General features: G+C 48.9%; 11 protein-coding genes; 6 read left to right on the top strand and 5 right to left on the bottom strand.

Annotated features, from left to right (window-relative positions):
• The first annotated feature begins 1028 nt into the window (after positions 1-1028).
• CHC_T00009158001 (ATP citrate lyase) lies at positions 1029-2939 on the top strand. Its single transcript, XM_005711749.1, has one exon. It carries the CDS (start codon positions 1029-1031, stop codon positions 2937-2939), a length of 1911 nt encoding a protein of 636 aa, XP_005711806.1.
• Positions 2940-4428: 1489 nt separating this feature from the next.
• On the bottom strand, positions 4429-4755 carry CHC_T00001372001 (hypothetical protein). Its single transcript, XM_005711748.1, has one exon. It carries the CDS (start codon positions 4753-4755, stop codon positions 4429-4431), a length of 327 nt encoding a protein of 108 aa, XP_005711805.1.
• Positions 4756-4769: 14 nt separating this feature from the next.
• Positions 4770-6419, bottom strand: CHC_T00001371001 (hypothetical protein). Its single transcript, XM_005711747.1, has 3 exons — positions 6409-6419; positions 5347-6205; positions 4770-4865 (listed from the first exon to the last, which is right to left on the bottom strand). The coding sequence occupies exons 1-3, from the start codon at positions 6417-6419 to the stop codon at positions 4770-4772; spliced, it is 966 nt and encodes a 321-aa protein (XP_005711804.1).
• A 20-nt stretch (positions 6420-6439) lies between these two features.
• On the top strand, positions 6440-7406 carry CHC_T00001370001 (hypothetical protein). Its single transcript, XM_005711746.1, has 4 exons — positions 6440-6467; positions 6539-6924; positions 7058-7145; positions 7231-7406. The coding sequence occupies exons 1-4, from the start codon at positions 6440-6442 to the stop codon at positions 7404-7406; spliced, it is 678 nt and encodes a 225-aa protein (XP_005711803.1).
• A 3-nt stretch (positions 7407-7409) lies between these two features.
• Positions 7410-8792, bottom strand: CHC_T00001369001 (hypothetical protein). The gene has a single exon (XM_005711745.1). The coding sequence runs from the start codon at positions 8790-8792 to the stop codon at positions 7410-7412; it is 1383 nt and encodes a 460-aa protein (XP_005711802.1).
• A 445-nt stretch (positions 8793-9237) lies between these two features.
• Positions 9238-10695, top strand: CHC_T00008764001 (Translation initiation factor eIF2B, subunit beta). XM_005711744.1 is given in 3 exon segments: positions 9238-9343; positions 9344-10336; positions 10337-10695. 1 exon segment carries the CDS (start codon positions 9344-9346, stop codon positions 10334-10336), a length of 993 nt encoding a protein of 330 aa, XP_005711801.1. The 5' UTR covers positions 9238-9343; the 3' UTR covers positions 10337-10695.
• Positions 10696-11416: 721 nt separating this feature from the next.
• CHC_T00010136001 (VAMP7a) lies at positions 11417-12698 on the top strand. XM_005711743.1 is given in 4 exon segments: positions 11417-11608; positions 11609-11611; positions 11722-12396; positions 12397-12698. 2 exon segments carry the CDS (start codon positions 11609-11611, stop codon positions 12394-12396), a joined length of 678 nt encoding a protein of 225 aa, XP_005711800.1. The 5' UTR covers positions 11417-11608; the 3' UTR covers positions 12397-12698.
• Positions 12699-14209: 1511 nt separating this feature from the next.
• On the top strand, positions 14210-15250 carry CHC_T00001368001 (hypothetical protein). The gene has a single exon (XM_005711742.1). The coding sequence runs from the start codon at positions 14210-14212 to the stop codon at positions 15248-15250; it is 1041 nt and encodes a 346-aa protein (XP_005711799.1).
• Positions 15251-16317: 1067 nt separating this feature from the next.
• On the top strand, positions 16318-17364 carry CHC_T00009015001 (Syntaxin). XM_005711741.1 is given in 2 exon segments: positions 16318-17331; positions 17332-17364. The coding sequence occupies 1 exon segment, from the start codon at positions 16318-16320 to the stop codon at positions 17329-17331; it is 1014 nt and encodes a 337-aa protein (XP_005711798.1). The 3' UTR covers positions 17332-17364.
• Positions 17365-17473: 109 nt separating this feature from the next.
• CHC_T00001367001 (hypothetical protein) lies at positions 17474-19030 on the bottom strand. Its single transcript, XM_005711740.1, has one exon. The coding sequence runs from the start codon at positions 19028-19030 to the stop codon at positions 17474-17476; it is 1557 nt and encodes a 518-aa protein (XP_005711797.1).
• A 4818-nt stretch (positions 19031-23848) lies between these two features.
• Positions 23849-25901, bottom strand: CHC_T00001366001 (hypothetical protein). XM_005711739.1 is given in 2 exon segments: positions 23849-25430; positions 25431-25901. 1 exon segment carries the CDS (start codon positions 25899-25901, stop codon positions 25431-25433), a length of 471 nt encoding a protein of 156 aa, XP_005711796.1. The 3' UTR covers positions 23849-25430.
• Positions 25902-25994: the final 93 nt, after the last annotated feature.

Here is a 25994-nt window from a genome sequence, read left to right as displayed (position 1 = left end):
CGTTAGACTTGCTGCTGGAGGAGATCCGGGTCTGTGGTCGCTGATGACGTCAAAGACGAAAAAATATACTATTACAGTACAGATTGTTCAAGGCAATTTAACGAGCACGACCTGCCGCATGCAGCCGCTATCAAGGATATGATTGGGGTTTGTAAGAGGGGCTCGCATGTGGAGAAGACGAGTGAGTGAAGATGGTAGCCTCGATGCTTGACCAAATCGAGAAACCGGTGCAGCGGTGGACAAGATGATGCATGTGTCATGGCAAGCCCGGGTGCCATGCGACAATGGAGGGTTAGTTGGGACCGGAGGGGGGGGGGGGCGGGGGTTATTCAATGCATTAGGGGTTCGCTTACAGTCAAATTCATTTATGTTTCACTAGATAAAGGGGGCGCTTTATTATGGGTAGTTTATTCAGCTGTAAGGGAGGCGGCGCTTACAGTCACCTTGTTGGATGGCCTTTCGATGATTTAAATACCATTTGCATTGCCGCTTAAACCGACGTAGTGCAATTCCCATTGGTCTAGTGGTTAGGATGTCCCGCTTTCACCGGGAAGATCGCGGGTTCAAGCCCCGCATGGGAAATACAGTGTAATTTTTTTGAATTCCTCTACAGTAGTCTGCTGTGCGGATGTGTCATACAGTAATGTGACATCCAGTAGTGGTGTACCGATAAGAAGCCCAGAAGGGTGCATGGTCAAGTTAAGATGCGGAACATGATTGAGAGCCGAAACACAGTCGTGTGCGCTGCTTGAAGTTGTGGTGTTAATCGAAGTACTGTAGTTGATTGGTGCTTGACGAGACGTACAGCACTGAACAAAACAAAGCGGCATTGTTATTATTGCTTTATTTCTGAAACGCAGACTCACGAGCAGTGAGCGTTACTGCAGATCGTGATCTGCACCACACCTTTTCCAACTACTCATTTGGCATTCCTTTTTGTGCAAGTTGCCCACGCACCTTGGCGACTGCCGCGTGCATTCAGCTCCGAGGGTGTCTACTAAGCTCAATTGGTTTCGATAACCCTTGTCATGGTAGCATCTACGATGATGTCGACTTCTGCAGCTGCGGAAGCTGGTGCCCTTTTTTCTCGCAAAACCACAGCAATTTTTTACAACTACAAGAAGAATCCGATCCAGCGTATGCTTGATTTCGACTTTATCTGTGCACGAGCCGAGCCCAGTGTAGCAGCGATCGTATCACCTGGTGCGACACCAGGAGGATTTCAGAAAGCCTTCTTCGGGAAGGAAGAGGTCGCCATTCCGGTCTATGGTTCTACAGAGGCTGCTGCCGCCGCCCATCCGAGCTCCGACGTCTTTATCAACTTTGCGAGTTACCGTTCCGCATATTCCAGCTCGTACGTCGCGCTCAAACAACCGTCCATCCGCACCATTGCAATTATCGCCGAAGGAGTTCCAGAGAGGGACACCAAGAAACTGATCACCTACGCCAACCGCAACTCCAAGGTAATTATAGGACCGGCAACTGTTGGTGGTGTTCAGGCCGGTGCCTTCAAGATTGGTGACACCGCGGGAACCGTAGAGAATATCATCACATGCAAATTACATCGCCCGGGGAGCGTTGGCTTCGTTTCAAAGTCAGGCGGGCTCAGCAATGAGATGTACAACGTGCTTGCTCGCGTCACGGATGGCCTTTACGAGGGGATCGCTGTTGGCGGTGATGCGTATGCTGGATCGGGTTTGGCAGATCACGTCCTGCGCTATCAGAGTATGGACGAAGTTAAACTTGTCGTCTTGCTTGGCGAACTAGGAGGTAGTGATGAATACGGAGTCGTCGAAGGACTCAAAGATGGGAGGATCAAAAAACCTGTTGTGGCTTGGGTTAGTGGAACTTGCGCGAATTGGTTTAATGCCGCGGAAGTGCAGTTTGGGCATGCCGGAGCCAAGTCTGGCGGTGAAGACGAGGGGGCCGAGGCGAAGAACAACGCGCTACGAGATGCTGGGGCGCATGTTCCGGAAAACTTCGATGGCTTTGCCGACTTGATAGCCTCCGTTTACCAAGACATGGTGAAGGACGGTTCACTAAAGCCCGCCGAGGATGTGGAGCCACCGAATCTGCCTCAGGATCTTGCATCGGCAATCAAGGCTGGAGAGGTCCGCAAAACTACTAACATCGTGTGCACAATCTCCAATGATATGGGCGAAGAACCGACATACGTTGGAATTCCAATCTCAGAGATTATGAAGGATTATACAATGGGAGATGTCATCTCCTTGCTGTGGTTCAAAACGCTATTCCCCAAGTGGGCGACGAAATTCATAGAACTCGTTCTTGTGACTGCCGCTGACCATGGGCCCTGTGTGTCAGGTGCTCACAACACAATCGTGGCAGCAAGAGCTGGAAAGGACTTGATCTCCTCTCTGTGCAGTGGTCTCCTGACAATTGGGCCAAGATTTGGAGGTGCTGTAGATGCAGCTGCGATCAACTTCAAACGTGCGTGCGATTCTCAAATTCCTCCAGATGAGTTTGTGGAGAGTCTGAAGAAGAAGGGGCAAAGAGTTGAAGGGATCGGGCATCGTATCAAAACAGCCGAAAACCGGGACAAACGCGTGGAGCTTCTCGCCAACTACGCGAAGCAGCACTTTCCCGAAATGGGGACTTTCCTCTACGCCAAAAAAGTGGAAGAATACACGCTACAGAAGGCGAACAACTTGGTGCTCAATATTGACGGTGCCATTGGCTCCTTGTTTGCAGACATGCTAAAGGGAGTCGGGAAGTATTCGGATAGTGAGGTTATGGAAGTTTTGGAACTGGGAGGCTTGAATGGTTTGTTTACATTGAGCCGTAGCATTGGGTTTATCGGCCATGCGCTGGACCAGAAGCGGATGAAGCAGCCGCTTTATCGTCATCCATGGGATGACGTGCTGTATGCGGAACCGGAACGTCCGAGTAGGTTGGCCAATGGCGAAGACGAAGAATAGCTTCATGGCTCCAGCCGTAGCGGTTGCTGTCCGTATTATTGCGTAGCGGCTGCCATCGGTACACTTGACACAGCCCTTTCTGCTTTTCAGGGATCCAGAGGGATCAACCGAATTAGGAATGTCTAAGAAACAGTTCTGAAGGTGGATCCCCTTCGGAAGTCCCTGTCTTGAGATGGACATCACTGCCCTCTTTCTAAAAAACACGCCACCAAGGTTTTTCAGTACAGTTCTCGACAGCATCACGCGTCGGGGGTGGTCTGTGCATCCCTGATAACGCTTCTTCGTGGCTGAGATTCTAGGAATTAAGCAACCTGCGTATGTCGTGCAATCAACAGCCGCCCCCCTCCCTCTTCCCGCACGAATGAGTGCGGCAGAACGCAGCAGATTTCCGAAAGCCGCATCTAATTCGCCAACAGCCTAATTTCTTGAGATATTTCGGATTCACCTGCATTAAATGCAGGTGACAACATTAATCCGACTCAAATTTTGAGTCTCGCACTGCTCCTGCTCATCTCTGACGAACTGCCGCTTGAATATCACCCGTTTGAGCGTACCGTATTGTTCGATCTGCTTGGGTTCAAAAATGCGTTCGCGGACTTTTGCCTGTGACTACTTACTTAGAGAGATTGTCACCCTTGTCTCGCTGACTATGATGCTGATCGAAGTGTCCATGGACCTGCGATAGGATGGCACTTAGCTTTCATGTTTCCCCTCTTCCACTCCAGAAGAAGAGGCAATCGTTTCATCGCATTAACAGGGCACTTTGTACCTCTAACGTGCTTTTGCCTCCACCGTCTCCACCGTCTCAAACCCGACGGAAAGTGCTCTATCATTTAGGCCTTGCCTCTCTAGCACCCTTAATATGTCCGCCCTCCCCTTCGAAAGCGTCTGGTTTCAAAACCCCGGGAAGGGAAAGGTTGTATGATTCGCACAGTGGGTCTTTCGTTCCCACTTCTGCTGTACCTGCACTTTTGCGGAGGGATGTCGGAAACCTCTTCAATCACTGCATCGTGGCTGCTGAAATTCACGACAACTGTTACACTCATGCAGCACAGCTTGCCATTATCAACGAGGCAAAGCATCTTCCTGATGGTATGCCGCTCACTGTTGGGTTTGAACAATTCTACAGGAGCCACACTCCGTTCCTGAACGCATTCGTGCAAGGAAATCTAACTGTGACAGAGCTTTTGCAAAAAACAAACTGGGATCAGACCTGGGGGTTTGATTGGAGGCTGTACGCGCCGATATTCGAGTACTGCAGAATTCATAAAATCCCGATGGTGGGACTCAACGCACCGATTCAGCTTGTGAAACTGGTGAGCAAATACGGATTAGAGGGATTGCCACCGAAACTGAAGCAGGTGATGCCGGAAAACATGGAATTCGGGAATGAGGAGCACTACCGTCACTTTGTGGGGTTGTTGGGAGCTGGACATGGTGATGTCGATTGCAAAGCAAGGAATCCCCTTCTTGCAAGGTACTACCAGGCTCAGGTGTTCTGGGAAGAATGGATGAGCCAATCTGTTTCTCTTTCTTTGAAAGCGCACCCTGGTACGAGAATGGTTGCGCTTATTGGCTCTGGCCATGTGGAGGGACGATTCGGATTCCCGCAATGCTTCGAAAGGCGATTTGCTGAAAGGCCATACACAGTAGTACCACGCCCCGTAGCATGGACTTCAAATGAAGGCCAGGTAATGCCAGTTATAGCCGGTCCTGAGCGAAGCATTGGCGACCTGATTTGGTACACAAGGCTTAAGACCGCCGTCATATGAAACACAATCTTTTTCGTTCTCACCGCGACTGGTGAATAGGTCATGAGCACGGCAACCCTCACCGTTTTCCGAGGTACAGAGTACTGTGGTTAAAACAAGCTCGTGGTGAAGACATGTGCAGTACGTCAGGTATTACTGGAATGAAATAATTCTTCTACACGGCCCACACCGCGGCACGACTTAGCAACCTATTTTAATTATGTCAGTAAATGTGCGGGATTTCTTACGAGTTGCTGTCAGTGGATGAGTCTGCCAGCTCTTGATCAAGTTACTGCATGTGAGGGAGTGCCCTAAGAGTATCTACATTTCTTGTCCGTGCATCACAGATGCCTCAAAGCTCGATTAGTTGTATAGTCAATGCAAGAATTTGTGGTTCAACTCCGTGGCATTGCGTCTTAATGCCATTCAGTACACATCACAACGCAGAAACTAACAACGTGCATTGATATGGATTAAATAATCCCGCATGATGTAGAGGAGCTGATTCATCAGGCTGTAGGTAGGATTCACAGCTCATCACGCGATCTGTTCGGTTTCGTATAACCAGTAAGGGTGCAGATGTGCAGCAGCTTTCAAGAGCTGCTCTCTTTGGCCTGCCTCTCCTTCATGGTCTTCAGCGATTCCGTGAGAGGGACAAAAGCTATGCGGTTGAATTTAGGATTACCGCCGGTTCGTATTTCTTTGATTGTCTGGTTCAGGTCAATGACTTGCAGATCTTTCATTTCAATGACGATTTCCGGGCTTTGTTTTTTTAGAGTTTCAAGGGTTTCATCGAGTTTTTCCTTCTCAAAGAACAGTGGTATGATAGCCTGTCCCTCCTTGTCTTCTTTGAGTGCGAGCCCGTCCACATAAAAAATGGGAACTCCGGAAGGCCCAAAGTTTCTCTGAAACGCCCCGTCCGTGATATCTTGTGCTATTTGTGACTCATGCTCATCTGGAAACAAAGAAAAGGTCTCGGGGATGGACTTCGACGACCTCGGTTTCGAGTCCAAGTACTTCACAGCTTCGTTCAAACCGACCGTTAGCACCTTTGCATCAGCATTTTCGTTTTTGACACGGTTTAGAAATAGCTCGGCGTCAGCAGGTTGGATGAAGAAGTATCCGAGTCGCGAGCGATGATCCTCGGTCTCTGAGAGAAAAGGTCTTCCAGAGGCATCCGTTACAGTGAATACCGGAACCTTACTAAGTTGATAGTCCACGACGTTATCCCCGTTATCAGTGAGTGCATTCTTGATGACCCCAGCAGCGGGAAGGAAGGCTGTGATAATAAATCCAGCCACGACCAGCAAAGCTCCTATCTTTATTGGGAGAGAAACTTCGGTTGAATCATCTGCCATTCTTATCGTAGCGTTTTGTTGTGAGCATTGTGATCGGCGAGATACAGGAGCGCTCCTTAATACATAGGCCTGGAGCTGGTGGCGGACTTTATAAGCAGAGTGCAGTTGAGACTTCCGAGAGGATAGCAGAGACACCGCAGACACACGTTGGGATACTCTTCCAGAGACAATACTTGCCACAAAACACGGCATCCCGCTGGCCGCTGTACTGTACCAGTTCTTCTCCGTACCACAGTCGCTTGATTCAACGCAAAACCAGCGTGTAGATACAAGCTGCCACAGATTAAGGTATGCGATTGTGTCGCTGCAATCTCAAAGGTCCAATGCACTGATCTCAACTCATGCAGGAAAAAAAATCACGAAAAATACATGAAGGAAATCGAACTTATCGATGACCGCTTTCTGTACCATTCCTAGAAGTGACCGGTAGGGTTTTCTGTAGGTTCTTTCTGTAGGCTCTTTCTGTAAAGGCTCTTTCTGCAGGCTCAAGATTTTTGTCCCGGACAGCATCTGGCTTTCCTGTTAACTCATCGTAAGTGCCTGGTCTGCGCGAAGATGGCGTTTATCTTTAGCATCTTCCATTTCGCCTCCGTCCAACCAAGTGCGACTGCGTCGACACCTCGATGCAATTTGGAGCGCATTCGTGCGGCGGTTGCTCCTGCAGCAGCAGCGATGATGCTATCTGCTGCAATGCTGTCACCTGCACATGTCTCTGCGCAGGATGCGCCTCTGATTTTTGACCATGACCAAAGCCTAAGTGGCGCAGACTTTTCAAACCGAAAAGACTTGCGCGCGTCCATATTTTCAAAGTCGAATTGCAAGCAAGCTAATTTCGCCGGGGCGGACCTCACCAATGCTCAACTAGACGACGCAAATGTAGGTATACAGAACACATGTAGCATAACGCACGGCCCTGTCTTTCAGGGAGCAGCGTGCCTTTTTGAGTTCTCTAACCCTGTTGTTCGCATTATTTGGATGCCGCACTTGCACAACTTCTCTTGATCTGCAGTTTATTGGGGCAAATTTCGAGGATGCCACAGTCGTAAATGCTATGGCCACCAACGCGAAGTTTCAGAATTCTAACCTCAGAAATGCAGGTATGTTCGGACCTACACAGGTCCAAGACGTGGAAATTCAGTGGCGTATAGTATCGTTTTTGACCAGATCCTAACATTTATGTAGACTTTACAAATGCCAACCTAGTGAGCGCCTCGTTTGAAGGTGCCGATATAGAGGGGGCTGACTTTTCGGATAGCCTCCTCGGGAAAGCTACAACTTTAAAGCTTTGCAAGAAGGCCACCGGGGTGAATTCGAAAACCGGCGTACCAACTGCCGAGTCTTTAATGTGTCCAGAATAAATCTTATGACAAGATACAGTTAGAAAGACTTGATGTTACATTCCCGATACCAGTCGTTGCAGAATCTCGCTTCTGCTCCATCCATAGAGGGGGAGGCACTTCGAATTTCCAGTTGTCAGATTCATATCTGAGCGCATGAAGATGGATAAACATCTGTTGTACGGCCACATTTTTCACGTTGGTTACCTGTGGGCAGTTGAAACAAGACAGCATTTGCCCTTCCTCCATGCAGGATAGATGCTGGCCACGTTGTTTAAACGAATTTCTAGCCCATTCACAGGCGAGATAGGACTGCCGTAGCTCCGAGGCCGTGCTCTTCTCCGCAAGTTTAGGGTGCGTTAAGGAAATCGAGAGTGGACTTGGGCCCCGCGAAACCAGGTTTGTTTTCTGCAGTCTTATTTGAGATCCATACAAAGGGTCATTAACGATTGGGAATCCCAAATGCGCAAGATGAACGCGAATCTGATGTGTCCTACCTGTCAATGGCTTACACTCTACGATACTCGAATGCCTTGTTCTGTTCACTTTTAGCAACTTGAAGGATGTTTTTGCCTCCATGCCCTCCTGCCGGACAGATGCCTTCATTTCTCGCTTATCCCAGAACACGGACTCATTGCATTCAGATAACCGTGCTGGGAAAAGTCCCTCTACTTCTGCTAAATATGTTTTCTGCACCTTGTGTTCTTTGATTTCGGTGCTAAACTGAGCAGCACGCTCTGGAGTTTTCGCAAATATTACGAGACCTGAGGTTTCCTTATCTAGGCGATGAACAGCGAGAAGTTTGCCGGTATTATAGAATGCTTTCAGGACAAATTGGAGGGAATTTCTTCGATAAGTGCCACATGGATGTATGGGAAGAGAGGGTGGCTTCGATACAACTACGAAGTCATCTTCATCACGGGCTATGTAAATAGGGGCCGAAAGAACCGCAGACTCGTGGCGATGTACTACATGGACGACTTCCATGCCATCATTCCACAAAGCGGAATCATTGATTGGCCTCCCATCGGCCAAGACGCGACCGTCTCGAACTTCTTTCTTCCAGTAGTCCTCATCCGTGTGCTTGAATTCTTGGCAAAATACATTGTAGATTGTCTGATTTCTCCATCTTGGTCTAAAGTTCATTCTGAACTCAAAGACGTATGGGCGCACGTAAAGAAAATCTTCGATGACCACATAGTCATCTCTTGAGATGTAGTCGAGGTCTGTGGGTGCGGGCGATTGCTGTGGTCTTCGTCTCCGTTTCGTTGCATGTTGTTCTCGCGAAGAACGCCCTCTTTTGCGACCCATCAGAGAAGATGGACAAACGCAGACTTCCACTCTAACATTGGAAGTGTTGTGTGATGTGAATGTTAACTGCGCTGATCCATACGGTGTGAAAAGCATCGACTAATAGTGCGCGCAACTGATAAGTCTGGCAACTCGCGTGCCGGTGACGTCCAGAGTCCAGCGCGAGGCAGAGAGAGGTCTTTGCCTGTGCCTGTCCAGCGTACACGTGTCATCCTGTTTTTCCCAAATGGAGTGCTTTGACAGGGGGGCGTGTTTCCGGAACTCTAAAAAGCCTCAGTCAGAAGCAAGGCTACGGTAACCCCACCTCTTGATCCGGATCGAGTGCGGCGCAGTACCGTACACGGCCCGTATCGCAGCTTAGGTATTGCATCGATTAACAAAGACTCACCAGTTGCCTTTGACCGAATCGCTGGCACCTGTTGGCACAACACAACTGCGGACATCCGCCACAATCACACATTTGCTACTTGGAAGCAGACGCCTTGACCAACCTCGCTAGGCGATTGCATTCGCCGTTTTTGACCCCACACACACACAGTTTATGTGGTATGAAAGTGCGTACTGGACTTCTGTGTATCTTAACGGAAACTTGGACGAACATATCTTGCATCTTCTCTTGAACTCCTACTTAACACCGATCCACTGCAATGTCAAACACTACCCCAGTGCTCTCCGAAGCTCTCCGCAAGGCCTCGAAAGAGGTTATGCGTCTATCCGAAGCGGGCAACACGCCCCTTGATGAGTTAGCGGAACGGATTTGCCTTCTACTACGAGTGGCCGCGCTAACATCTGCAGACCCACCCGGAACTGTGACCCAGATTCGCGACCAACTGCGACCTTTCATCCCGCAGATGTGCATTCTGGAGGCCATCGCCGGCCGCGTTCTATATATTCTTAATGAATCCTTTTCAGATTCAATCGAACATGACCTTGACGCCCTACTCGATGAAGTGCGCGAAGCCAAAAATGAACTCGTCGAACAGACCTCGGCGATGTTTTCTGGTGGCGATTCAATCATGATGCTAGGCAATGACGAAGGGACGGTCTTGGAAGCTGCACTACGAGATGCCGCTGAAGCACTTTCCGATGATCCCATCGCAATAGGGAATCCAATCCGCGTAGCAATCGTGCAAGTGGCGCCAGATCACGAAGGGAAAGCTCGTGCTACATATGGCCGGCTAAAGAATGTGTCTGGGTTGAAAACACGTCTTATTCGAGATTCTCATATCACTTCTGAACTGCGACGCTGTACCAAGGTGATACTTCGGGCAATCGCAATGGACGTGGATGACGGTTGTCTATGTTTTTCGGGAAGCGGGATCATTACAGCCGCTGCAAACCGGATGAGGATACCGGTGGTACTCGTTATGGCTCGTCATCGAATCGTCCCAGTAGGGAACGCCAGCGTAGCAATCATGAGCCAGCAGACTGGAAGCCCAGGAAAGGTGTGGTGCTATGAGGAAGCCAGAGACGATCGCAAGCATGATGCAATTTCCGTACATTCCAGCATTTATGATTTAGTGCCGCTTCAGAAGTGTGAAATGGTCGTTACTGAGTTCGGTGGCTACTCAGCTGATTATGTGAAGACGTTTGCCGCTGCTGTCACCCTTGACAACTCAAACACGAGCTCTCCACGATAAGCAGAAGGAATACTGTAGCGAGAGTGTTCGGCTGAGTATAGTGGAGAAGCTCCTTTTGTTATCACGTGCTCAGAGATTAGAGGTCCTACAAGTTTGGTATGAAGCGTGGAAGAGACAGTATTTGAATTTTTCTGATTGCAGAATTGAAGGAAATGGGTTCATGAGTCACGGGATGCCATATTTAGAGAGTATAAGAAGGTGGCACATCTGTGTCGAAATAGTGTATTTTACAGGGTGATGTTAGATGTTTACGGTTAATGTTTGCCGGTAACTTTCAAGGCGCGAAGGCATTCCTTAAAGAATTGAAAGATTCTAAGCCTGGTCGGACGAGGCAGGAATTTTAAACTCAAGTATCTCCATATTGTGTGCAATGGCTGACAGGGAAAGTAGGCCTAGATTGTCAATTCGTAAGGGTGAAGGGAACAACATTGAAACGTTGCCCTGATTTCGTGCTGAGATCCTGAACTGGGCGGAGGTGAAGTTAGTTTTGAAGAGTGTTTTTGAAAGCGTGACTGTGCGCTGCTTCCTGGGATGGTTCTAGCAGAGGAGTTTCCTTCGCGTGCCTGTCGTATCTACAAAAGGAGATTTTCGAGAAACTGTATCTGGTGAAAATTTAGACTCAAGATCAAGGAAGCGAATAGCAGAACGACCCGATGAATATCTGGAAACAGGCTTTTTGGGGATTTTCGATGGCTTGAAGGAAGGGTCGCGGAAAACAACTGATGAACTTAATAAGCAGTTGCACTAATTGTTGACAGCGTGTATGGCAGGGGAGCAGGAGGTTTAGTAGAAATGATCGGGAGGGACGCAGGATGAGGTGTGGTGCCGCGTGGCAAAAATCGATAGAAACATTTGATGGAGTAGTGAGCGCCCAATTAGCCTCCTCCTTTCAATATGAATTTATTTAACTGGATTTTTGCGCTGTGCCAGTCTCCTTGCCCTCTCTGCCCTTGTACACACCTCAAAATCTCTGCCCCAACCACTCCCTTGCTGGATGCTTTTCCCTCCACCACATTGTCATCAACTCCAGACGACGCCCCCGCACACGCTGTCCCCCCCTCCCGTCTCTCACTTAAACATCCCTCTGAGGAAACATCTGTGCCTCATTCCGCACCTTACCAATTCCTCGTTCTTCCTGCCTTTTTCTTCTGCGCGTTTGTCGCTTTTGTCGACCGCTGCAACCTCTTCGCCGCCTGCGGTCTCTTTCTCGCATTCACTAGCGGTTTTGGTCGCCACGCTTGACATTGCATAGCGCCAGTACCCCGTCTCGAAATGGTGCGCTTTCCCCATCTCCCTCTGCGCCCGTTTTCACTTTCCCTTTCCTACCAAGCCAGCAGCTAACCTTGCACCTATCATAACCCACTAATCGTGTGTACGCCCCACAGGAAACCCCCGACAACATCCGCTATGTTGCTGTTGCACGTCTAACTGACCGCGTCCCTGTTGCGGAATATGCTGCCATCGACTCACGCGAAGTACCTACGAAATTGCTCGACGAGAAACTGGAAAAAGTGCTCAGGTCAGGCCGTGTTGAGGAGCATACACGCCTCACCATCACGGACCGGGAAGTGGGATCCATTCACTACGACTCCGACCCTGTTTGCTTGTATCTTGTCGTCTGTGCGCGTGAGTACCAACAACGCAATGCCTTCAAGTTCCTTGGAGAGGTGCGGCGCGAATTTGACGCTAGCTTTGGTAATGATGTCCAAACCGCCCGCCAGTCAGGCCTCAGCAGACCCGCAAAGGAGTTATTGAGATCGCTCTGTGAGAAATATAACAGTGTGCAGAACGTAGACAAAGTCGCCGCAGTGAGCCTTCAAGTGGAAGAGGTCAAAGGTGTCATGCAGAATAACATTCAGAACGTGCTACGTAACCAGGAAAACATCGAGACATTGCTTGATCAGACAGATACTATGAAGAACGAAGCAACGGGCTTCCAAAGATCGGCGAACAGGGCAAAGGACAAGATGTGGTGGAAGAACACAAAAATGCAGATAATTATCGTCGTTTTGGTTCTTATTATCATCGGAGGGATCGTGATTGGCGTTCTTACGAATTGAGTCGGCCTCATTTGATTGGGATAGAATGTTATGTTCTCTCTAGTGCTCTGCTCCGTTTAATATTCTAGCAACACATGTCACCATGTGTGCCTCCTCACAATACTCTTCGCAGCGCTCCTCTGGAGAAGTAGATCGCCGCACTGCTAACCCGGCGGTTTCTGGAATCCGGTCGCCTACCGCTTTCAATGTACACGAAACTTAATACACAAACATGCCTTTGACAGAAACAGCAACTCCTTTTCATTAGCCGTGGCGGTACAACTTTGACTCTGTAATAAACGGCAACATGCAGGGGTTTGTGACAAAACTAATTCCACTTCCACTAGACATCGTTTTTGCGACCGCGTCGCACTGGCAGAGATGAGAACTCCGGGGGTCTCTCGGCTTGTTCTCCAAATTGAACGTGATCAACCGCTTGGTCTTCTTGCCTCTGTAATCGCTTCTTTCGCTTTTCCGATATTGGTCTTCCATTGTTGTGTACAATTTCCTGCCAGTATGACGGAAGATGTGCTATGGAGCTCTTCTCGTCCCAGTGATCATCGCCGCCCTCCTCTACGTCAGTATCACTGAAATCGCCCTGTCGTCGACGCTTCCGTCGAAGAGCTCGTTCTTTTCGTTTTTCATAATATGCGCGCTTTTTCTCACGTTGGTGGTTGCTGCTTCGGGCAGTTTTTATGATCATCTGCCGAGATTCCTTTCGCAATCTTGCGGAAAACTGGGCAAAATTCTCTCCAGGCTGCATCCCTTCAAACTTTCTCTTTTTGTCCTTTTTAGCGTCTGAAAGACCACCTTTTTCACCCTCGTCTTTTTCTCCTTCTCGCGCATCGGCCTTCGATTCTGCTGGTCCATGTCCTGCAGCACGACTCAACTCCCGATGGGATTCGTCATTCGCAGATGCTGGTTTTCGCGTGGCGGCACTGCCCTTGGACGTATCGCCATTAAACGTTTTCATCATTGACAGCAATTCTCTCGTTTTTCGCGGAAGCTTGGTGCTGTTCGGGTCTCCTCGCAAGATATCCAGTTGTCTGACTTTCCCCTTACCAATCGGGCGCTCCCTCATTCCCTCTCCAATGGGTCTGACGACAAGAATTCTAGCCTTCTGTCCTCTTTGCCTCTTCTTTCGCTTCTTTGAATGCTTCTTGTCGCTTGCCTCCGGCACGCCTTTTTCAGGCTCCGGCAATTTCATGGCTAACGGCCCGTCACTATGCTGGGATTCAACCGCCATGCTCGGTTTGTGTGGGAGCGATAGTGCTTTAAAGAGCCTGGAGCCGAACGAAGCGATGCTGCAGGATACGAACTTCAAGATTAAGGGCCAGTGTGGGCGCCGTCGTAGGGACCTCGTAGGGACTTTCAGTCAGTTGCACTTCGCTTCGAAACGCTTACAGCAATATACTGTATACAGCAGATAACTCAGCTACAGTACTTTGCTGACTGGCCCTTCCTAACATGAAAATAACACGTGTATCAAATTCTGAAACCAATTGCAGGCTTGCCCAACTACTGTACACGTGTACTGTACGAGTGTGGAATGGCACACCGTACTGTTTAGCTAAATAACCACTGCTACTCAAGTAGTAACGCGGGATACTAGGGACCGGGATCACCCTGTGTCGCTGCAGTTTTGTTGACCGAAGTTGGGAAAGTTCCTTATTTACAAGACGGAGCACTTCCTCGCAGCACTTCCTCGCAGCAATTCCGGCGTTTCCGGCAGCAGCTGCGCACAGAAAACTGCTTCTTGATCACTCGCAACCTCTGTGCATCCTAAGATCCACACGCTCTCTCAGTTATCCCAAAAGGCCTAACGATTCCCACCATGTCAGGTGATTCATCCGCCCCTCTCGACGAGCAGTTCGCATTTGCCGTTTCTAAGCTTCAAGCCGTGGACGAACCATGGGAATCACTTTCCTACCTTTCTCAGGCCCCGAACCCTCCTCCACGAACACAATCCATCCAACTCGAAGCCGTCGCAGAATCAATTGCCTCCCTCAATCGCCTGTCCGACGCAGTCTCGAAAGCAGCGCTTCTCTCTGCGAACGAGGAACTCGACGAGATTCCGACTCCGTCTCTCAAGTATCTATTGCTTCCCTATCTTCTCGCACGCGTACATGCACAAGTCCAGGGTGAACCGCATGAACGTCACGCTGAGTTGGTTCAGAGCCGTCGATACCTCTCCGAATTTTTCGAAAAGGCGGACCGCCTGCGAATGCTCTCTGAACGGGAGCGTGACGCCGCTCTCGATGATACACCCATCCATAGCGTCACACCGGCCGAGCGCCGCGATGTCAAAATCGCCCGATTCAAAGCTGAGAAAGAGGCCACGCGGAAACTCGCAGTACTCAGGGAGAACGCAGGTGCTGCAGACGCGGATGACGACGAAACAGAGAGAGAACTCGTCCTTACTGTTGTTCAGAACGCTGTGAGGAAATCACTTGATATGTTAGACTCGACGAACCAAGAGCTGGAAGTACTTCGCTTCGCAGTACGCCAAATTGAGAAAGGAGTGGATCCGCGAGAGAAGGCGGAGCGCGCACGACCCAAGGGTCCACCGCCAGGACTGGGCGGACTACCGGCAACATTCCGGATTGTGAGTGAAAAGGAAAAGATGAAGGAAAGTGTGTTCAGACCGAGCCACTCGTTGCCTACGTATACGGTTGAAGAGTGGGGTCAAATTGAGATGGAAAGGGCAATCAAACTCGAAAAAGAGAAGAAGGAGAAAGACATTGTTGAAGCGAAACGAAAGGAAGAGGAAGACAGTGACGGGGATGAGGCTGTAGATAGGGAAACTATGGAAAAGAGAGAGTGGGACAACTGGACTGACGAACATAACAAGGGATCTGGAAATACAATTCGATGAAGTACGAATCGCTTATTTCTGAGTGAAGCTGCAGATGAGCTTTTTGGTATAATCGTATTCGTAATAACAGCACTCTTGCGCTTCTGAAAAAGAGTCCATTATTGAGCAACTAAGGGCCATATTATAATGATCCTACGGGAATGGCCGCAAATACGGCTACTTGTTGACATATTCAGCCTTCTGATGTTTCTTTGCTTGCGAGACGTTTTGAAAGGAGAAGGTCACTGCATTCTTAGCGCATAGGCATGCTTCGAGCAGAGGGGCAAGTGGACTTCTGGTTTGGGGTGAAAAGCAAGCGTTTCATTGCAGAACCACCTAGGTGCATGTCCTTCATGTAAGGCGCGAGTTAGAGGTAGTCAGGGAAACGTTGAGGTTTGTGCCAGTGGCTGAGTATTCGTATACTACTTCTTTTTACGGATGCGAATGTTTTTGTCTCAGTACCGGTTCCAGGAACCCGAATCGTTCGGTCATGGCATCGGTGTGTCTACAAATTGTCTCTGCAGTTCACGTAGCTAATGGGAACACTGTTTGGTTTATGAGGCAAAACTGGACTTATCTGTTCCCGTTCAATGGAGAATGAGGCACAATACTATTGCTTGACATGATTGTAACACACGACGGAACCAGGGCGGAGTCAAGAGCATATACCTCTGCCACCCTGCGGGAGGCACAAGGCTTAGCTAGCATGTAAATTGTAGCGGATCTGATGTCAAATGGCATCGAGGTTTCGGAAAACATGGTTTAAATGTAAGACAGAGAAACGCCGAAAGCGGCGCAAGATGCGTTAGAAGTGGAGTTGATTGTCTCATACATCGGGGAAGGACTCGAAATTTGGAATTCTTTTCTGTAAGTTCTAGTGCCAGCAAGGACGTTTTTTTAGTGTCAGCGCGTAACCGCCTAAGTGCCAAGCCAAAGACGAACCAAAAAACACTCAGTAGGCTGCTCTCTCAGGCGTCAACCGGCAACTTCTTCCAACTACTACGCAAGTTGGACGGTCCTGCACTCCCGCTCACTTTTACTTGCGACTCTTGGGATTGGCAAAAAGTACTCGACAAGTCAAGAGGTCGATGCGTAGGAGGCGGGCAGGCCCAGTCCTACAACCGACCACTTCGTCCGGCACCACAAGCTCAAGTGCTTGGAGGATGACCCTCGCCGCGCCCACCTCGGTGCGCAACCGAACTGCGGAGTTCGCCACAATTCTGGATGCTGCCCGAGCTGCGTCCACACCAGGCAATAAGCCACCTCCAAAAGTTCCCAGTGTGCATCTAGCGCCACGCTCCGAATTCACGCGTCTCGCAGCCCATGTCGGCAAAGACATCCAGGGAACTTCCGTAAAGCTTGCAGAGCTTACGAAGCTCGCGCAGAGGCGTTCCTTATTCAATGACCCTACCGCAGAAATTTCAGAACTTACGTATGTCATCAAGCAAGATATTGCAGCCCTCAACGGAAAGCTCGCGGATTTACAGCGATTGCGAGATGCCACCAAACGCTCCGCGAACAAGCACGCGGGTGATCATTCTGAGAATGTTGTTGATTCGTTGAAGGGGAGGCTAGGTGCAACCGCTGAGGGATTTAAGAAGGTATTGAAGATGCGAACAGATAGCCTGGCAGCGCAGCAAGATCGCCGCTCTCACTTCATGGGGGCAAATCAGCCGTCTGCTCCAATGTTTACACAGCCTGCCGGAAATGTCGCGCTAGACCTAGGGCAAGGCTCCCTCGGCGCAGCGGCCAGTGGAAGCACCGGTCATGCAGGTACCGCTGGTACCACACAACATCTATCCTTGATGCGAAGACCAGGGGAAACAACATACCAAGACGCGAGAGCAGATGCTGTCCGTCAAGTAGAAAGTACGATTGTTGAGCTTGGGCAAATATTCAACCAGCTTGCCACCATGGTCTCGGAACAAGGTGAACTCGTTGAGCGAATTGACGCAAATGTTGAGGAGACTGTCACTCACATGGACGCTGGTCAGAATCAGCTAATGTTGTATTACAATAGTATTGCGGGAAATCGTGCACTGATACTCAAAGTATTCGGGGTTTTGTTAGCGTTCTTAGTTCTTTGGACCGTAATTCTATAGCGCGACCCGATGCGATAAAGGAGAACGTATTCATAAGATTTGTTGCAAGAGTTTTTTTGTTCTGTTTAGTTTTTGTTCAAGTCGATGACAGATGTTTTTTAACACAGGAGCTTCTTAAGAACAACGATTTCGAGGCTAAAGATCACGTCGGGTTAGTTAGATTATCCTCAGTATCTGACAAGGATGTCTGCAGCGGGTGTTTTTCCGCAACATGCCGATTCAATAACGCGACCCTATTGAATGCCATTCTACATGCGCTACAACGAAAGTGCTTTTCGCTATCATCTTGAGCATCATCACATATAATTTCAGACTTAGTAGTAGCTGAGTCACTACTGTATAGATTGTTCCTTGATGACATGCATGTCTTGCCGGATCCTACGGCAGGTGACGCCTGATGCACTGTTCTCACATGCCGCAGCAAAGAAGAACTGTGCCCAAAGGAAGCATCACACACTTGGCACACAAAAGGCCGTTTCTTTTCATGTACAGCTAGGATATGCACCCTGAGATGGCCTTCACGGTCAAACGATGACGGGCATTTCGTACATTTGTACGGCCTGGCTGTCGATGATCCAGATGCTCTTCGATCAGAGTTGCTCCTTCTCGAACCATGCTTTCCATTGGAAACGGACGTTGATTTGACCCTCTTTTGTTTGCCCACCTCCGCGAGAATCGTTTTGGATGGTTTTGATTTTCGATCACGGATAGATTCACGTTCAGATTTGATGATGATGTTGGTTGCTGCTTGTTTCTTTCGAGCGGAGATGTCTACTGCACTGCTCAGCAAGAGCTGAACATCACTTTCGGGAATGTCGTGCCCGTTGATGTGATGCGTGCCCTCTCCTCTTGTGGTTTTGTATATTTCCGTTCTGGGTTGCGCTGAACCCCTTGTGGCCACGACGGCTCGCTCCTGCTTCATAGCTACATCAGCCTTTCTCTCCTCAGGACATTCACTGATGTCCATTGCAACTGGCTTTTCAGCTTCTTCATATATTTTTCCGGTTTTAGCATGGCGGAGACGTTGCATACTTTCCGCAGCTTGCAAAATCTGCTTTCCCCTTTCTCCTCCAATTACGGTTTTCCAATAGTGTCGGTCTTGTTGATCACTTGGCTGAAGCAACGTCTTGCCATCTTTTGTTGGCAAATACGGAATTGAGCTCAGCGGTCCCTTCTTCTGTGCCGGATTGGTAGCATTTTGAGTAATTGCAGTCCCATGTTGCGGAGATGGATTTGCCTTAGCCGGAACTGGGTGGAAGATAACCGAGCCTGACACTGTCCTTTTGAATCCCGTGTTTGCACCCCCTTGTCGTATTTTTCCATTGTGGTCTGTGTTCGCTCGGCCTGGAATCCCGTATGAACGTTTTGTAGGATTTACAAAAGGCCGGTTTTGTTCCTGAACTGGAGGATATTCTCGTTGAAAAGATGTACGGCGAGGATACGAGTACAATGGCCGATGTTGTTTTGTCCTTGGGAAAGGTGGGGGTGGGGGTGTAGAAGAAGCACTCTGCTGTGCTATCACCACCCTCGGCAGAACATCAACGTCCGGCACCGGCAGCCGCAATCGAACTTCTTCAACAACGTAGCCGGACGCTGACGCTTCAGACCGAAATAATGCAATTGCTGCATCTAGACGCGCCTGACGGCTTTCCATCCGAACTGCTGCAACAGAAGGCGACGCAGTCAAAGGGTGAGTCATGTCTTCTTCTTCTGTTGTTATTGTAGAAGAGGCAATAATTTCGTCAGGTTGGTCAGATGCAAACCACAGTTCTTGTCTAGTGGCGATTTGTTTTACCTTGGTGAAGTTCCAAATCCGCTTACCCGTAAGATTGAATGAAGAAAACGAATCGTTTTCAAGTATTGTTGCGGAGAATTGGTCGACCAAAGGTGCTTGAGCTGTACGAGAGTTCCACACAGTCGCAAATTGACCCTCGAGGAAGCAGAAGCAATCTATTAATACAAACAATGCATCGGTCTGCTGCTTTTAAACAGCCTACAGTTCCGTATGGTATATTCCTGAGAAACGGGTGAGTATGAAGGGCTCCTTTCAAAAGGAAGTCCCGTAATGTTATGAGGCAAGCCGGACTCAACAGAGTTGCCCCCCTGCCAAAGACTGTCAGCATGCCGTCAGGGATGGCGGCACTACAACTCAAAAATGGTACACATTCCGGTGGTAGGCACAACCTACACGGGCAAACGGTTCGCGAATGTGGAGTACAAAACATGGCTCAACCAGTATTGGAAAAAGATGGCCTGTGAAAACGGATTATTCACTATTGTTGCGGATGGCCAAAAGCGGCACCGAAAGTGGGAAGCACTTTGAATGTGACGGCGCCAAGAAGGCCAGCTAGTGGCGCTTCACTACGATTTCACATTACGAGGGAAAAGCGGGCCTTCTTCAACACCTGCTGAACTTCTAATGATATGACCGGTACAGTTGCTAGCCCCGCTTCACACGACCACCCACGTGAGACGCAGTGCGACCGTTTAACACATTCGTCCCTCAAACTCATCGACGGGTGCATATCATCGGACCCGTAATGCTCCCCGGGAGCAACACAAACATACTGATAATCTTTCTCGACGCAATGCTAGTCGTTTTCGGAGTTTTAAGACCAGAACTGTCGCGGGCCAATATCGCTCATAATCTGCCCCGATTTCGAAGCAAAGAGGTCCCTTCCTTCCCTCTTGCCCCCTTGGACATAATGAAAATCGTTTATGTGAATTACCCGAATTGGCCGGGCACAAAAGCCAGATGTTCTGACTCTTGACCTGCCCACGATCCAAGATCCCTGCGAGGAGCATTTTCTGCCGGTCAAAATCGCGAGGCTTTATTGCCAAGTGTTGAGGTAACAAGTGGTGGCGATGTCTCTGTTGCACCTCAAATCACCATGTGTCGTGCGACTTTACGTCCCCAACTGCAAGTATCCCGAATTCGTTTCCCCGACGAAACTCACAATTTCCAGGTTTCATCTCCAGAGGGGCTGAATAGTGCCTGCATAGATATGCTGAATAAAGCAAGACCTGCAATCTATGGGTACCATGCCCGCAGTTTTTTCAGATAAAGCGATTCGGGGGGTACATTCAATCTTGCAGTCGATAGTCTGACTCATCAGCGGCAATCGCTGCCCCATGAAAAACCCGGTTGAACTGAAATTACGCCCCTAGTGATTTGGATACGTCATGATTTCAGTCATCATGCACCGCCGATGAGTCCTTTATCCCCACCCGGGGCCTGCGTGGCGCAGAAGGCTACGTAAAGTAAACTCGTGTCTCACAATTCGAGGTATGAGTTTGCCAATATATCCCGCCATTCTGAGCGCTTCCTGAAGCTCCGCATCTTCTTGCTCAAAACCAGATTTGACGGCCCAACTGCTTATCGCGGGTACATCCATTTCTAATTGCACTATTGCGTCAAATATTTACACAGGAAAGAACCAATACAGGTATCAGTAAAGCAACACGTAACCCGATTTAGACGTAGCACTACACGTTTCATCCCGTGTGCAATATCGCAACAACTATTGTATCGTAGAGTAACCCACAGAACACGACGAGTGCGTATCGTTTTTTTTTTTTTGTGGTCTCACTTCTACGCTGCTTGGAGTCAATGAATGGGTTGCTTGGTGATATCTCGTGAGTTAGCTCTTCAGTAAAATAGCAGTTGTATGCGTCGTGTTTCTATCATAGCCAAAGTCAAAGCAAATTCTATCACTCTATATCATATGATTGCGTTGAAAGATACTGCTTTCCAAAAAATATGTCATTCGAAGTGTTTCTCTTATTACAGCAATACTCTCAGAACTTATATGCATTCATGAGCAAGGCTCATAACGTTGCGCTCTTGGAAGGTATCAAACGTTCTCTATTTAAACATGCTACTATATATTTACAGGGAACGGCTTGGGTTTGGGTAGGCTGCCTTGGTGCTTTTCAAAAGCATGGATTCCGGGCCAAGAAATTCGAGGATTACAATGGGGGAATGATACTGGCTTCGTTTCGCAAATGCTATTCCAACGTATTCTTCAGGGTTATTAGATTCGGTTCCGTGATGTTCAAACGAAACACTTCTCGGTCAGCAGTATGGATAGGTTTTATTGTATGACTGGAAGGTATCCCCTCATTCATCGGAAGCATATCTGTAGGTCCTACAAAACCTATTGAGAACAGTCCTTCATTCCTTCCCAAGAGTGAGAGAGAGGGTATTGTATAGTGTAAGACGACGTGATTATACGATATACAATGCCCCAAGATGTATCAATGCTACGTATGGTTCTTTGAGAATTGCCAAGTTTTACGAAGGTTTTGTTGTGGACGCCCCTTGAACTAGATCTTATCTTCACTTTACTTTTCAGCAAAGCATGGGATCTTTTCCTATATGAAAAATGACGTTTCGCGATACCTACGAATCAAAGAACTAAACAATGCTGAGCTGAATCGAAGCCGGATGAAGAGGGCTGTCATAGTATAGCCACATTCCCGAAAAGGAACAAAACGCTTTCAATGCTTCTTTTCTTTTTTGTGTTATGAAGTAAGCTGACTTTGATTGTCGATATGGCAATATGACATTGGAAAGATAGTTAAAGGAGATATTCTGGCTCAATACACATGTTGAAGAGGCTACCCTTAGTTCTTGTGTATTGCGTATTCCTTAATGACCTTACTCTAAGATGCTTGCTAAATTTGGAATGCTTTATCGCCCTCGCATTCCATATTTTATGAATGAAGCGCACAGAGGAATGTCGCATTCCCATCGATCTACTGTAAAAAAAACGTAAGTCATAAAGTAATGTATTCCCACTTCCGAATCTTTCGTACACCCTGTCGCATTTCTGTGTACCAGAACAGACAAGAGTTTAGAAACGGACCGAGATAAGTGTCTATTAGTAGGGGCTATGGCGTGAAATATACACAGTACATTTCAGGTTGCTTGTGACAAATTTGACAACGAATCAGAACCCCTGGACGATTTTGTGTCCGCATTTTGATCGTTTCGGGATACATTTTGCAATGTACCCTTCGCAGGGTAGGACATACTGTGGGAATATAGAAATTGAAGTTTATTTGTTTAGCCCTGAATCTGCGAAAAAAGGGAAATTATCTGCGCGACGCGTTGGCGGGAAATCCGGCGAGATAAAAGTCCGAGGGCGGTACCCCGACCGACCCTCGGGGGTAACTTGCTACCCTCTTACAGCGCCTGCGAACAGTCGCGAGACTCTCCGTCCGAAGTATCCCCGTCCCCCCGACTCTCGCGACTCCTTTCCCCCGCCACTGCGCGCGACGAGCGCGGCTACTACTAACCTCATCGTTCCCGTTCTCCCACACATACAGTACCCAAGGGTAGCGCATTGCAGCCGCTAGCACACAAAGTTCCACCAGATTGGCCTTGTAGAGGACAGAGACCACGAACAGTAACGCAATGAAAATACCCGCAGTGTTCCATTGATGAACTCGGGGATACTATTGACTGGGATTGCTGCTTGAAACGGCGTTCTATCTTGAACTTTCCGTTGTATCGCTTTTGCTGCATTTTCATCCTTGCGAATATGTTCGTTGCTTTGAGTTAACAAGATTGGGTCTAACAATGGAAAATTCCATCTTTGCGTGAAAGGTCTTGTTGTGCCTGCCTAATCATACTGTAATCATGTAATAATATGGGTGCAACGATTTCCCGAAAGTAGGACCAACTGGAACAAGAAATATTCGCCAAATAATATATGGCGAAACAGGAAAATTTAGGGCAGCTTCGTTAAAAACGTCTGCCTGTGTACACTTGTTTTTGTTGTTGCTTTAGGCATACTGTCTAGGCGGTGGGCTCCCCCAGAAACCTATGGAACGACCAGTATCTTCGGATGCCGGCATGTGGCATCGGTTTCTAAAGAGCACCCGTCTCAGCCATCGCAAGTGTGTTTGTATCGATGAGTGTTATCCAAATCTCCGGGCGGGCTAGTCGCACTCTAGCTCGCGCTGGAACACGACTCACTGTACGGCAGTTTTGTTCCTCAACAACAACTGAACCTCAGGTCACCTCAGAACGCAGAGGCGATAGTGGTATTGCGCGGCGCAACGCAGAGCGGATGCGCGAATATCTGGACAAATATGGCTCGCATCGAGAAGCTATCATAGCTCCGCACGCGCATACGAATGATCAGGGGCCTGTTGTCGAAAAGCCTGCTACACGACTGAAGAAGCACATCCCGCCAGTCACAGGCAAGATACCACCTATCGAAACAATAGGGAAAACTCTCGAAGACTTACACGGGGCGTTTGACGTTGAAATTCTGGATGTGCGAGAGAAGGCGCCCTTTGCTGACTGGCTCATCGTGTGCAGTGGTCGCACAGAGCGACATGTTCGTGTGATCGCCGATGGAATTAAGGACGACATGAGGCAGTGCGGTATTTTGGTCGATGGGGATGTTGTCGGCATAGCAGGGGGTGCGTCAAGTGATTGGAAAGCGGTTGACGTGGGAAATGTTGTCGTACATGTGATGACTGAGGACACGAGGCAATGGTACGATTTGGAGGGGCTCTGGAAGCCAGACCGATTGAATAGAGATTCCGAGACCGATAACAGCGAAAGCTAACCTACAGGCCTACAGGCCGCACCGGCCCGACCGTCTTACATTTTGTACAATGTTGCTGCTGTCTTTCCGAGGATCCAATCCCGATCTTCGGCAGCGATTGGGGCCTTCTCGAGCAAAGCAAAGCTCTGGCTGTACTCGTATTGCTCTTTCACAAACGGGAAGTCTGATCCGATCAGCAGTCTGTTGGCACCAAAAGTTTCAATCAACTCTTTCAAGAACGGATACAGGTCCGCGTGTGGCCACTGGTCATTCGACACCCTGAACCACGCAGAAGTCTTCACGTACAGGTTTGTGTGGCTAGACCCCATGTCGAGCAGCTTCTTCTGAGCCTCTAGCTCACCAGGTGAACAAAACGCAAAATGATCTAGCAAAATCCTGCATTTTGGATATTCTGTCAAGAGCATTGTGACATCGTCAAGGTGTTCAGGTTTGGCGAAGAGCGTGACTGGAATGTCTAGCTCGCCAGCTCTTCGCACGAGGGCCTTAACAGTCTCATCAGCAAAGCCATCGGGTTTGAAAGTGGGGTTAATCCGAATGCCTCGAAATCCCTGTGCTACGAGTTGCTCCAGGGTCTCGCAGGCTACAGACGGTGCAAGTGCAGTATCAGCAAGTGCAACGCCGACAAATCGTGAGGGGTGCTTTTTGATGGCGTTGAGCACGTAGGTGTGGTCGAACTTGTAATTAATCGGTTGTACGATAACGGTTTTATCAATACCCGCGTCATCCATGCAACTCAGTAAATCAGCTTGAGTCCCAGGTAGTGATGGGGGCAGAGGGTGGTCGGGATGTGTTGGAAAAGCGGGATCCCAGACGTGCACGTGCGAGTCAATCTTCATGAAGGATGTTCGGGGTGTAGCAACTCTTCTCTTGATAGTGCTAGTGATTTGAAGTGGCCGTTGGTGTCGTAGTCTTGGATAGATCCGGAATGGAATTGACGCATGAAAACATAGGCTCATAGCGGCTCCAACGGAAAAAGGGTAACGGACAAGGGTAAGATATGGGATGGGAGAGAAGCAATAAGATGTTAATGAATGTCAATTGTACAGTAAATGGGCAATCTCGAATGTGTGGACGCAGCATTATCTAGCCGGTGTAAACATTTTTTAAAAAGCTGAAAAAATTGACCTCAAACCTCAGACTGTCGAATGTTGACAAGTCGTTCTGTAAAGACCGTAAATTGTTGCCTTTCCTTGTTGCAGCCTTGACGACAAGGGAGAAGGTTTTCCTGTCGACAGCAACATCGGGATTGCAAGTACTTCACTTTCGGAAATGAACAAATCTGATTGTGAATTATTGTTTGTTTACACTGTCTTAACAAAGATTGGAAACTCAAGCAGAAACTAATAAGAGATAGCGATTGCACAGGTTCAGATAACAACAAGCGTCTCAGTGTGTATGTACAAATCGGACGCAGCCTCTAGAGATAAACAAAACACCGGTCAAAGGCCAGCCCCCTCTATCGAATCTAAAATACAAATGGTCGAGCGACGTGCAGTCTTTCTTACGCAGGCGCAGCTACGTCCGGAACTGTTCAGCCTCAGCATACTCCATAACTTTGGCGCAGATAGGACAAAACCGGCTTCCGCTCCTGGTCTCCCATGCGACGATACATTGCAAATGAAAAGAGTGGCCGCACGTGGATGAAATTTTGGGATTGTCTTCTGCGTAGCACTCTAAACAGGTTGGGCAGACGTCTTCTTGTTCGTCATCTAACAAATTGTACACGGCGTTGGAATCCGGGACGAGCGGGGGTGGTGGGGGAGCTATGGCGGCGCCTTGACTTGGGACTGCGCAATGGGCGAGTTTCTCCTCCGATGCCGGCGGAGTGGAGCGCTGACGCAAGGCCGAGAGTCGTTCTGGTTGTCTTGAGGAGACCGAGGAGGGGCCGACTCTGTGCGAAGGGGGTACTCGGGAGTAACGGGGATGCGCGGAGCCATCGGAAAAGGAGCCGAGGCAATCGGAAACGGAGGACCACGACACGCCCATGATGGACGGGGTTGCCGGGGCACCACGGCGGGATGTGAAAGTTGGCGAGGAATGCAACGGTGCTTTCCCTGTTTGCACCACAGAGAAGGAGTG

This window comes from Chondrus crispus, genomic scaffold (assembly GCF_000350225.1).
Source record: "Chondrus crispus Stackhouse genomic scaffold, scaffold_1, whole genome shotgun sequence".
Lineage (NCBI taxonomy): Eukaryota > Rhodophyta > Florideophyceae > Gigartinales > Gigartinaceae > Chondrus > Chondrus crispus.
Note: the sequence above shows the minus strand (reverse complement) of the source record. Positions and strands in the feature narration are given on the sequence as shown.

Coding starts and splice junctions, on each gene's coding strand:
- CHC_T00009158001 (XM_005711749.1), top strand. CDS start 1,029: ATGGTAGCATCTACGATGATGTCGACTTCTGCAGCTGCGGAAGCTGGT.
- CHC_T00001372001 (XM_005711748.1), bottom strand. CDS start 4,755: ATGACCTATTCACCAGTCGCGGTGAGAACGAAAAAGATTGTGTTTCAT.
- CHC_T00001371001 (XM_005711747.1), bottom strand. Junction 4,866..5,346: donor AATTCAACCGCATAGCTTTT/GTCCCTCTCACG, acceptor TGGGCCGTGTAG/AAGAATTATTTCATTCCAGT.
- CHC_T00001370001 (XM_005711746.1), top strand. CDS start 6,440: ATGACCGCTTTCTGTACCATTCCTAGAA. Junction 6,468..6,538: donor TTTCTGTACCATTCCTAGAA/GTGACCGGTAGG, acceptor TGCAGGCTCAAG/ATTTTTGTCCCGGACAGCAT. Junction 6,925..7,057: donor CTCAACTAGACGACGCAAAT/GTAGGTATACAG, acceptor CTTGATCTGCAG/TTTATTGGGGCAAATTTCGA.
- CHC_T00001369001 (XM_005711745.1), bottom strand. CDS start 8,792: ATGCTTTTCACACCGTATGGATCAGCGCAGTTAACATTCACATCACAC.
- CHC_T00008764001 (XM_005711744.1), top strand. CDS start 9,344: ATGTCAAACACTACCCCAGTGCTCTCCGAAGCTCTCCGCAAGGCCTCG.
- CHC_T00001368001 (XM_005711742.1), top strand. CDS start 14,210: ATGTCAGGTGATTCATCCGCCCCTCTCGACGAGCAGTTCGCATTTGCC.
- CHC_T00009015001 (XM_005711741.1), top strand. CDS start 16,318: ATGCGTAGGAGGCGGGCAGGCCCAGTCCTACAACCGACCACTTCGTCC.
- CHC_T00001367001 (XM_005711740.1), bottom strand. CDS start 19,030: ATGACTCACCCTTTGACTGCGTCGCCTTCTGTTGCAGCAGTTCGGATG.
- CHC_T00001366001 (XM_005711739.1), bottom strand. CDS start 25,901: ATGGGCGTGTCGTGGTCCTCCGTTTCCGATTGCCTCGGCTCCTTTTCC.